Raw genomic sequence first — 12,019 nt, 5'->3', positions numbered from 1 at the left:
CATCAGTCCTTCCTCTGTGAGTCTTTTGGCTTCACCACCCCCTCCCAAACTCCTAGGCTAGGAAGATCTAGAATCCTCATGACTGGCCTTGAGCTCAGAACTAAGTTCAACTGCAAGATTTGTAACTCCCACAGACAAGCCCCAAGGCAAACAACTCTCCCCAAGAAGGCAGCTTCCCCATGTGACTTCTCTATTTCTGTCAATGACTTTATTCTTTCTGAGCTTCCCGTAACCTGTGCTGTGATACAGCTGTTTGCTCAAGAGCCTAAGGACATCATCCACCAATACCACAGGTTCTACTCGGGAGGGCTCTCGAGTTTCTCCCATCCTCTTTCCCACCACCACTAGGAGCACACCCAAATTCCTTTGTAGGAATTTGAGACTCCATGTGATCTGACCTCTTCTCCTCCCCTACAGACTTGGGATCCTCGGGTATAATCAGAGAGCTCTTGTGAACAGAGCACGGCTAGGAGCTGACCAGGAAGCAATTGTGGATACCAGACCAGTGAGAGGGCCAGAAATTCATTAGTAAGCAAACCCAAAGGACACAGTGAACAAAGATCAAATCGGGTGGCAGGTCAAATGCCAGGCAAATAGCACTAAGTTCATCTTTGGGAATTACAAGAGAGATGGTCAAAGTCTAGCCAGATGAAGAGCCATGGACCTGTGGACGGGAGTATGAAGGGCTGTGAGTCAGGGTAAAGGAGGAACAAGAAGGAAATGTGGCAAGACAGGTGGCCTCTGTCACCTTGGTAACTGAGTAGCAGTCCACAGGACAAAAGGGCCAATGAGGACAATAGCACTGGCTTAGAAGCGAAGCCAGTGCTCTCCCAGTTCCCTTGCTTAAGTGAGCAGTTCACCGGCTTGTGCTCACATGGACCTCTGTGCCTTCTCTCACAGTCTCACCTACGCAAAGCTGACTGAGGGCCTCCTCATCCAAGATGTGACAGTAGTGGTAGTACTCGTTCCCTAAACTCCTTTATTCCTGTCTGAATTACTCACTGTGACACTTGATCACATGTTCTACCCCAACACTCTACAGACACCAGTGTGGATGAGTCCTGGGCAAAGGCACAGCCATGGGACACATACAGTTTTGAGACCGTCTCTGATTTCAAACCTCTGAGAATACAGTGAGTGGTGAAGAAGATATACACAGGGAAGTTGTTTACATCCCTGTCATTAGGGAAGAGCAGAAGAGACAGCAGATGGACCAAATTACAGGGTGCAGAGGAGCTAGGTCTTGAGAGAGCCTGGAGGGGTGGAAGAAGAGGGCTTGATGGGCAGAAAAGGTGGAAGTAAGAGGAAAAGTATGGTGATCGTATACAGGTTTGGTGGGTGCTGAAAGTAGATAGACTGGAAAGCAGATTGCTAATATTATCAGTAAATATATTAATTGGTGAATTATAAAAATACATATTTGTAGTTATTTGTAGCGAAGAGTCTTCCTTTATTCAAATGCCAAGGAAGAAAAAGTCCATATTTGTCTACTTCTAGCTCATTTGCCAGTGTGACCATAACCTGTGCTGGCCATCAGTCCACAGTGTGTCTCTTGGTCCCACCAACCCTCCAAGCATGAATGGTCTCTAGCTCACATCTAAGTGGGAACCTGTAATGGCTTGGAAGGCTTTAATTAAAAAAAACAAAAACAAAAATAAAAAAACACTAAAAACAAGACATTCTTCTGGGGTTTCTCATTTCATATTAATATGGAGTCACTGTTTGAAACTATGTGATCTGACTGAACACACAAGTTCAGGATTATCAGGAGGAGTAATCACACTATTGGTCACAGAGCCACAGGTGGTTCTGGATTAGCCACTGGATTCCTGGTGAGGTTTTCCAAATGGTTCATGACAGATGTTTTAAAGGCTACCTCAGAAGTCAAGTTGCCTGGCTAGAGGTCATGTGCCCATGCTAACCCAGTGCCCTTACTCTGCCTAGAAACTGGGCCTGGGTGGAGATTTAGGGTAAGTCACAGCTGTTATAATGACTGACTTGCTGTCCTGGCTCACTGTGACACTGCAGGTAGCCACCTTGGCAGATGAAGAGTTCAGTCTGGCAACAGTTGGTCACAGGGACAGCAGTGATGTTCCATCTAGCCAGGCATACACAAGGATCACAGTTTTTAGTAGCTTCCTGGAGTTTCAGGGAGTGTAGATCTCCTCACAAACCTAGTACAATGCTTTCCTTGAGTAACTATTATACCCCTAGTGGATTCAGACCCCAGAGCTAGTCCTCCCAGTATACTCCATTGGTAGGACAGGAATTCCTGACATTACTAAAGACAAGCAGGTTCCACAGCCAGTTACTCCCCTCACTGCTGTTCTAGTGAGGATGAGGTGCAAACTGCAATGAGCAACTTAAGATCAAAATTGGTAACCAATGATTCATGGGGCCAATAAAACATGAGAAGCTGACAAAAGCTGGCTATACTTAGAACTTTTAGATTCTCTAGAAAGCAATGTGATGCTGAATATTGGAACAATTTTCAGCAACTACATATTGAGAACGACTACAAACATGGATTCCCAGGCAAGACCTACAAAGGAAGATAGGTTTAAGGAAAGTAGTTTAAATGAGTAGCAGTTAAGGATGGCTAGTGGGCCAAGACTGACCCTGGCCCTAGTCCGGGGAAAACTGGAACAGAAGGGTGATTCAGCAAAAGGACTCATGGCAGGTGCTGAGGCCCAGTTGCTCTTCTATACGTACTCAATTTAATGTGTGATGGAATCCTTGTAGCACAGGTTTCTTTTGCATTTTTGTTTTATTTTGTTTTTGGTACTGGGGAATCGAACTTTGGTCCTTGCGCTTATGAGACAGGCAGTGGAACCACTGAGCTAAATTCCCAGCTCTTCTTTTGCATTTTTGAAGAACAGGAGAGCCTCCCCAAGATAAACTCAGACTTGATCAGTAAAGGCGGCATTTGATCAGTAAAGGAATTTGTTTCTTTTAGAGTGCATGGCATATGAGAGATGAGTCTTTTCCTATCAGGACTAAATTGAATGAGTCTTAAATATTTTGGATTCTGATCCCTTTCAGGTACTTCAGGCTTCAACAATTCCTGAAAGAGGGCACTGAGTCCTTAACAAGGAGTTACAATCTGGATCTAGGTTAGACAGAGTGGATGAGTATTGTAGCAGATTCATGTTAGTGTTCAATACAAGATGCCTCAAAGATGGCAGCACTTTCCGTCCTGTTGTGGCTAGTCCTTTGAATAAGTCACCTGCTAGGGCAGAGACAGTGCAGGAACACTAATATCCAAGAATTAAATTACACCTGGCCACTGGAAAAATAAACATCACTTCCAATGGTACATCATCCACTCACCAAACAACCTCACCATATGGAAGCAGAAAACGGGAAGGAACAGTGCGACCAACTTATCCTTAATTCTCTGGGAATTCCTCAGTGTAAGTGGAGTAAGCCCCATGTCCCAGGAAACCTGGCAGACCTAGGAAAACTGAGATGTTTGGTGAGCCTGGTAACAGAAGACTACATCCCAGGGTTAATAATTCAGCTTTTAAACTTGACAGTGTAATTATAATTACAATTATTCAAAATTACTTAAGCAATTTAAAGATGAAGTCACCTGAAAATATGACCTCAGTTGAGGTTATCCTTCAATATTCAATCCCAATAAAGATGATCCTGTCTTGCATCTTTCTAGAACTCTCTTATAATATAAGATTTCAGGTAACCTGTCTCTGAGGGCTACATAAGCATTGCAGGTCCACTTGTCAGTTGTTCACGGTTTACCAGAAGTATCTAAGGAAATATCTGTATAGCTCTTAAAATGCATAAAATCAGGTCAATGGAATTAAGGCTCCTGGCAATTAGGAGTTCATCCTGTAAAAAGGACGAAGCTTTAATGTTCAGCCAGGGAGGAAAGAGCTAAATCTGATCTGGAATGTCTGTGAGCAAGAGGAATTTAAGCCCAAGATAATGAAATTCTTTTTTGGCTTTAACTAACTATAAATAAGCTGTACTTGCTCCAGAATGTTTACCTTGGAGGGGCCATGGGGTGTCAGTCTGACTGGAAGGGAGTTTGAGAAACTGTATTTGCCTGAGCTTGTATTTGAGACTGAGAAAACACGAATTGCCTACATCAAGGGCCTTTACCCCAGCTTCAGCTTGGGCAGTGTCACTGCAAATAATCCGCCTTATCAAAAAAAGGCAGAGAGGGAAATGGCAGGAGGGTGGGAGTTTATAAAGTCTTTTTCTCTTTAGTTCTGGAAAGAACTTTGTGCATTGTACTATCAGAGACCTAACCCAGTGCTTTTTAAGGGTATTTCTAATTATTTAACACTTCTTGGTACTCTAAGAGAAAAAAATAGTGTATCTTGCACATTTATGACAAATATAGCATACACACACACACACACACACACACACACACACACACAGAACTGGGCTTTTATTGGGGCAGATCAAAGAAAAATGGATATTTACTGTTAGTAAGTGAGTATGTATGGAACACAACCAATAAGAAGAACCAATGAAAAGGGCTCTTGAGCCAGGTGTGGTGGTGCACGCCTGTAATCCCAGCACTTGGGAGGCTGAGGCAGGAGGATCACTGTGAGTTCAAGACCAACTTGAGCTGCATAGTGAGTTCCAGGTCAGTCTCAACTACATAGTGAGACCCTGTCTCAAAAAACCAAAAAAAAACAAAAAAAACAAAACAAACAAACAAACAAACAAAAGGCCTCTTAAATGTTGCCACTATGAACTAGTTTTTTTTTTTTAATGATCTTTAAAAAAATTCTTCCCATTGGCCAAGTCTCAGAGAAGTATTCATGAACAAAGACAGTGGCAAGAAACTGAAGACACAGGCTAACTGGGAAAAGGAAACCATTTCAAAGGACTCCTGCTTGGTGAGGATTGTGAGAAAGGTGGGAAACCACAGAAGAGGACTCCATTACCATCTGCAGAAGGGCTCTGGGGTCTCTGCCACTCTCTGTGACTGGGTAAAGCAGTTTCCAAGAAGAATAATTCTAGGAGGGCACCATGGCATGGGAGAGCCAACTGAGTGCTTGGTTCGGTGTTAGAAGGGGTGTGAACCTCACAGTCAAGTTTCAGGTATCTCGACTCATGGAGAACAGTATTGACAGCTCTGAGGAATGCAGGTGGCAGCTGGCTGCAGAAGAAAGTGATTAGGTTTTGATCTCTGGGGAAGAAAGAAACCACAAACATGTGGCTGTGTGTTTTTTTATTTTGGGGGTTTTTGGGGGGTACGGGGGATCGAACTCCAGGCCTTACACTTATGAAGCAGGTGGTGGAACCACTGAACTAAATCCATGGCCCTAAGGTTTTGATCAGACTGCTAACACTCCCTGGACCGTACAGGGACTCTGGGGTGTCTCCTGCATCCTATGAAGACAGCTCAGCTCAGTTTTAGGTTTGTCTATTAGCAAGGCTCCATCTCACTTCTCCAAAACACCTTCATCCTCAGCCACACTTCGACCCACTAACAAGCCTGCTAATGAGGGAAAAATAAGCTGCCTGGCTTCCCACAGGGGGAAAGAGAAATTTTAATAGCAGGTTCCAGTTACAGACACCTGCTGCCCATCATCACTTTCCAACCTGGATCTGGTGATAGAAACTCCAGCAAAGCCCACAGGGAAGGAATGGAGGCTGCAGACTGCATTATGCAGGCTGCCCTGCCTAATTTAAGACAAATAAATAAATAAATAAAATTCATCTGCTTTCAGAGATGGGGTAGAGCCTTCCCAGAAATGCAAAGCTCTGAGAGAGCTAAAGGTACACCGATTCCCCAGGGCGTCACTGAATAAGCTGGAGACGGGGAAGTTTTTTTTGCCCAGTGCACATAGCATTGGCCAAAATGAGAACATCACTCGCCTACACCTGTTTATGACAAACAAGAGAAAGAATGATACTGCACTTGAGATTGGGAACTGCCAGGGATCCTGCTCTGTCTCACCAAGTGTGCGGCTCTTGATCTGGGGCACACATACCCCAGCAATGGGGAAAAGAGATAGACATGGATTCTCACAAAACCAGATGAAATGTGCTAAGGGACACAGAAGGCACACACTGAGGGAACACATGGTGGGCACATGGCTGAAGGGGACAGGGCGAGTCAGGGAAAGCTTCTCAGGAATGACACTGTTAAGTTTTTCTTATAGGATACAAGGTTGGTAGAGAGGGAAGGGGATTTGGAGTAGCCAGAGGACAACAGCCCTTCCTGGCACCAAGAGAATGTCACAAGTGATAAGCTGGGCAGGTAGGCTCGGGTCACACTACAGCAAGTCTTGGGTGCTGGCCTGCTTGTTAAAGCCAACTAATGTAATCTGTGATGACAGATGGGTGGGTCACAGGCAGGGAGGTGACTGGGGCACTCCTGTAATAGACTAAAGGAGTGGTAGATTACACACTGAATACATAGGTAAGAGGTCCTGAGCTGTATACTTAATTTTACTATATGTAAGTGACAGCTCAGAAAAGCACTTTAAAAGGCCCAAGGGAGACCGCCAGCCTGTTCCAGAGCATGGGGGATGGGAGTAGTTAGGAGAGGACAGATACACAAGAAAATCTTTCCCTTTAGCTACTTCTCTTGGTCAGTAATCAGGGCTCCCTCCCAGGATGCTCCCTCTAGGAGGACTTCATGATGCCGCTGACCAAGCAAGGGAGCCAGAAGCAGAGGGTGCTGACCCTAAAGAGTATGGTTCACAATTTGCCTGTTTGATTTTACAAAGGAGGAAAGCGAGAGCCAGAGGGGCTGTGCTTTTTCCAGGGTCCCCTGGCTAGTTTGGAGGAAAAAGCCCTAGGTTTGTACCCTATTCCAAATTTCTCTACACCACTGTGGCCAAAAACCATGAAGGAATTTGAATGAATGACACAATTCTGAAGCTGTTAAAAATTAAATGTTAGATGATTAAAGCATGGTGAATGCTTAGGGCCTATGAAGTGTTAAAACAGATCATCAAGTAATATGTACACGGCATCCTGGGCTGGGGATGTACAGAGCTCAGTGGTAGAGCACTGGCCTAGCATGCTCAGGGCCCCAGGTTTGATCCCCAGTATCACGAAAACCAAACAAGACAAAACAAAACACCACAAATACAAAGCAAACTACACACTGATTCTATACAGGGCACACATTGTATATGAAGAAGATAAAAACCACAGAGATGATCACCAAAATAGCAATGCTATGTTATCTTTCAGTAGAATTACAGATGATTTTTGTGTGCTTTATTTTCTATTTTTAAAAAGTAGAAATATATTAATCTTTTTATGCAGAAAAAAATGAAGATCTGCATCATAATCTAGAATTTTCTCAGTTCAGGACTGAGCTTTGGTCTGCATGTTTTACTAAAAGCAAACACTTCTTGAGAACAAAAAACAAATCGCTAGGCAAATATTGATCTGTTGCTAAGTGAACAAGAGGCATATCCTCCCACTGAAGCAAAGTTTTTCTCCAGACAGAAAAAGATTCACTTATGATGTAGCTTTAGGTCAATCATCTTAAAACAGATTTAAAACTGACTTTAACGCTAAGTGGGGCGAAAAGGAAGAATCCCTATTCTTGTAGCAAGCTTTCAATGTTCACCTCTCATCAACTAGTTCCCTGCTGCAGAGCAGCGAGAGGTTATGCTCTGATTTGCACCTAAGTTGTAAAAACCAGCTGCTTGCAGTCAGGGCTACTGAATGAGAACAGCAGCTCACTATCAATCAGTTTGCTGAACCTTCCAGCCTGGGTGAGTGCTTGTGAGGCTGCAGACGGGCTTTGTCCTAGGAAAACAGCTTCAAAGTCCCAAGAGAAGCACTTTTACCCTGGACAGACATTTCCTGCTCTCAGTTTCAAACACATGAAAGGCCACTGTGGAAATGTGGCAAGCGACAGAACATCAGAGGGCAGTGGCTTCAGCCAGACTGGTGGACACAGAAAGAGGTCACTCGGGGATTGAAGGCCACCAGGAGGCCCGCCCTGCTCACGCCTCTCCTCTGGGCTGGCCTCTTTCTGCTCAGCCTCAGCCCCTGCACCACCCCCCAGAAAGCACCTTGTCCTCTTCGCCATGGATGAAAAGGGAAGCTGGCTCCAGTTTGCCGTAAGCTTCCCTCTGCTATTCCCAGTTTCCTCATTCTTAAAATGACAGGAAAAATGAATTCAACCTTTACATTTTTAAGAGAATTAAATGGCAGAATATCATTTCAGATGCAATGATATGGGCAGGAGAGAGCAACATGGAAACATTTTGCCAATGTGCTACATGAATACAGGATACAGTTAATCCTATTATTAGACTCTATATTAGCAATAAGATGCTAGTTAAAAGTGGGAGAGAAAGAATCCCTTTGCCCTCTAGTTGTTCATCAGTTCAAGCCAGAGGGAACTGGCTGCTTACCTAATGCTCTGACATGCTTTTGAGGGCTGGTCCTATAAATCAAAGGGATACGCCTTGGAAGTAAATAGTTGGGGGAAAAACATCTTTTCAGGCCCATCTGAAACCACAGCTAATTCCTAAGCAACATCAGCTCTCCTTTAACCTTGCCCCAGCACCCTCCTCATCCGGGCTTCACCAGGCGGGTGGGTGATGCTGGCCAGTGGCCAGACTCAGCACTGAAGCCACCAGCACACAGGTGGATGTCACGTTCCACTCCCAGCCTTGACCTCCAGGGAGATGAAGACAGATAGGGACTCTCTTCTATCCCGGGAGGAGGCTGGGTCATCTCAACAGAAGTCACATGGCACCGGGTCAGCACCTCAGGCTCATCGACAACGGGTGCAGGGGAGAGGAAGAAGCAAAAGGAGACTGTGGGAGTCAATGTTTCTAGTTATTTTTAAAAAGAAAATAAGAAAAAGAGGTAAGAATGACTACTCCTCTTCACAAGGTCCTTGTTGTGGATCAGGACACCATACTATGGAAGACAAGATGTTTCCAGGCAACAAAGATTTGATTCTGTCTCACAGGCTCTGGAATTTAAACACCGGGCTACCACCAGAACTGGCTGTTTTAACACCACAGAGGTCATCCTTTCTTCAATGCCTTAAGGACACAATATGGGAAGGTTCTTTTTTGGAGGACAGGGGAATGCTGGGGATTGAACCCAGGACACAGTGCATGTTAGGTAAATGCTCCATCATTGAGCTGCCCCGCAGCCTGAGCAGGTTCTTTTCTGAACACCACCCAGAGGCAAACAGGTCAGCAGATGGGCATATGCAGGGCACACGGTCTACTCACTCTTTGGTCAGAAGGGGACAGGACTTGAGCAGGAAGCGTGACAGCCCTGAGTCCTGGAAGTAGAGGTCAGGTGGGGCTGTGGGGCTCTTCAGGTTCAAACACCGGACAATCACGTATAACACAGCAGCCACTGCAGCCAGTTTCACCCCGTCAAACACGGCCGGGAGCTCGGGAGTATCCATCATAGCATTCATCTTGATCTGGGGGAGCAGAGGACAGGTCTGAGGAGGGGTAGAGCGCGCCACATGACAGAAGCACATCCTCCTGTGAGCAGGACACATGCGTGTCCACAGGAAGACACCATCAGCACCTTACAACTGCCCATGCACCAGCAGCCAACCAATTACAAGCACATAGCCCTGGGTGCTCACAGATGGCGCCCAGCATGGTTTTTTCTCTAATTTCATGAGCATTTCCAAGATAAGCAAATTGGAAAATGCTGGCAACTGTGTCTTTCTGAGCGTAGGAAAAATGACTAGTGAGAAAGGCAGGTGTAGGACTGGGGGCAATATGCTGACTTCTGTGAACAGGCCACCTCAAAGCTCTCTGCACACTTAATCTGCATCTAGAGCAGCAGGTGTGTGTTAAGTGTTGTGTTTACAGCCTATGCTGGTGCAAGGTGTGCCGTCCTGCCTGCTTGCCCCACCTCTCTGTTTTTAGATCAGGCAAAGCAGAAACAACCACAGCCTGACCCAGCCATCTGTTCTTCAAAGGCCCTGGTACTGGAATCTAGTTTTCACTCAGCCCACATTGCAATGGCACTGGCTCTGGAGGTTTCAGGCAGTGTGGCAATGAGTGTGGCAATTTTTTTTCCTTCAAAACAAACCTGGCTGTAGCCACTAGTATAAAATTAGGCTAAAGGTGGATCAAATTTGACTATTAGACCAAGAACTAAAATTATAGCACAGAAACTATATACGCATATATGGTATTTCCCAAGCACTCCTAACATTTCATGTTATAAACTAGCTTGACTTTACATACAACACACACACACACACACCCACACACACACACACATATACAACACACACACACACACACACACACACACACACACACACACACACACACTCGGAACCAAGCCAGTACAACAGTAACAGAACTTCAGCCTTTTCCTTGCTGCTCAGCTGAATAACAGAGTATCAGATGTTACCAGAAGAATTAAGGAACATGAAAGCTAATGAAGGAGGAAGGAAGGGAGAGGGATACGGAGAGGAGAGACAGAGGGTAAAGGTGAAGAAAAGAGGAAGAAGGAGAGGAAGAAGAAGGGAAAGAGGAAGAAGAGGAGGAGGGGGAAGAAGAGGAAGAAGAAGAAAATGGTAACTCCCACAGTCCAGGTAGCTATGGCAACTGCTTCCCCCGGGATGATTTCAAGTAGCCTCTGCAAAAATCAGTCATTATAAAGACTGTGATAGCCAAGGATGGAAACAAAACAGGCAGGGCCAAAACAATCTCCAAAAAATGAGTGGGGTGAAAGTGACTCAACTCCCCTGAGACCTAAGGTGGGTCCAGAGAGGCCTCAGAAACCCTTTTCTAAAATCAAGGTGACTTTGGCAAATAAAGGACCTAAAAACACTGCAGATGATCTCTGGCAAGCGTTCTTGACTCAATAAGGGAAGGAAATTAATGATCATACCTGTTTAAGTACACTTCTATCATCAGGCCCAGAAAAAAAAATGTTTTTTTAGTGGTACTGGCGATTAAACCCAGCACCTTCACATTGAGCTACATCTTTAGCCTTCTTTTAAAAATTTGAGACAAGGTCGTGCTAAGATAAGACTTCAACTTGCAATCCTCCTGCCTTAGCCCGCCAAATGCTGGGCTTACAGGTATGTGCCACCACACCTGGTGAAAGGAATTTTTGAAAACCTTTCCGACACAATTTTGCATAGAGGCTAGACCTCAAGATGCCCTCTCAGCTATAGTGAGCAGTTTTCCTAAACCTTCACTTCTGGTGACACACCATCTCATTTCTGAGGTCAGTCAGCCCCGAAGGCTGTCTGTCTAAACTCACTATTTTTTTTTTTTTTTTTGATACTGGGGATCGAACTCAGGTCCTTATGCTTGTAAGGCAGGCACCAGAACCACTGAGCTAAAACCCCAGCCCTCAGGGCTGTCTGTCTACATACTTCCAAAACAAAGATTCTTAACTTGGGGTTTGCGGATTCCCTATGGTACTCTAGGGTCCAGGAGGCCCCTGAAATCATACATGAAAGTCTGCGCATACATGAAGTTTTCTGGGGCAAACCTTCACAGCATTAATCAGATTTCAAAGGGCCTGTGGCTTAAGCAAGTATACAGCACTGCACTTAAAGATGCTCAAGGGGTCACCCTGCAGCCCATTCCTCACTCTGTTGGACCTCTGTCACCTAAGCTAGTCAGACTAATGCTCAACAAATATCCAAGGTGAGACAGACGGTTAATTATGGCTTTTATGTCTGGTAAGCACAAGGCCTACAACAAAAACCTACCAGAAATTTCAAAGCTTCTCTGTGCATTGGTAATATGGAGCTAGAAAAGAATTTCTGCCTTGCCTCCTTTGTTGGAAAGGGAACAGAGTAATGCAGAGGGCTGGGCTGAGGCTTAGCAGTAGGGCTCTTGTCTGGCCTGTGAGAGGCCCTGGGTTCCATCTCCAGCACTGAAGAAATATTGCTCAGCAATGCAGAGGGCTAGGTTGGATACCAGTCCACACTGGTCTAGAGTAGTGATTTTTTTTTTTTCATTAAAAAAAAAAAACTTTATTGGGAGAGTATTTTTAGACAAAGGAGGAGAATAAGAATTGGGGAGGGAAATAAGGGGATGAATATGAA

General features: G+C 45.0%; 1 protein-coding gene across 1 annotated transcript in view; it reads right to left on the bottom strand.

The window, feature by feature from the left end:
• Abhd2 (abhydrolase domain containing 2, acylglycerol lipase) overlaps window positions 1-12,019 on the bottom strand; it is a 101,077-nt gene that overhangs the window by 64,977 nt on the left and 24,081 nt on the right. Inside the window, exon 3 of the mRNA XM_010621047.3 lies at window positions 9,207-9,406. Within this exon, the coding sequence (XP_010619349.1) occupies window positions 9,207-9,400 (194 nt within the window). The 5' untranslated portion in view covers window positions 9,401-9,406. The remainder of the gene's footprint in view (window positions 1-9,206; window positions 9,407-12,019) is intronic.

This window comes from Fukomys damarensis, unplaced genomic scaffold (assembly GCF_012274545.1).
Source record: "Fukomys damarensis isolate Sample0158 unplaced genomic scaffold, DMR_v1.0_HiC HiC_scaffold_7, whole genome shotgun sequence".
NCBI classification, from domain to species: Eukaryota; Metazoa; Chordata; class Mammalia; order Rodentia; family Bathyergidae; genus Fukomys; species Fukomys damarensis.
Note: the sequence above shows the minus strand (reverse complement) of the source record. Positions and strands in the feature narration are given on the sequence as shown.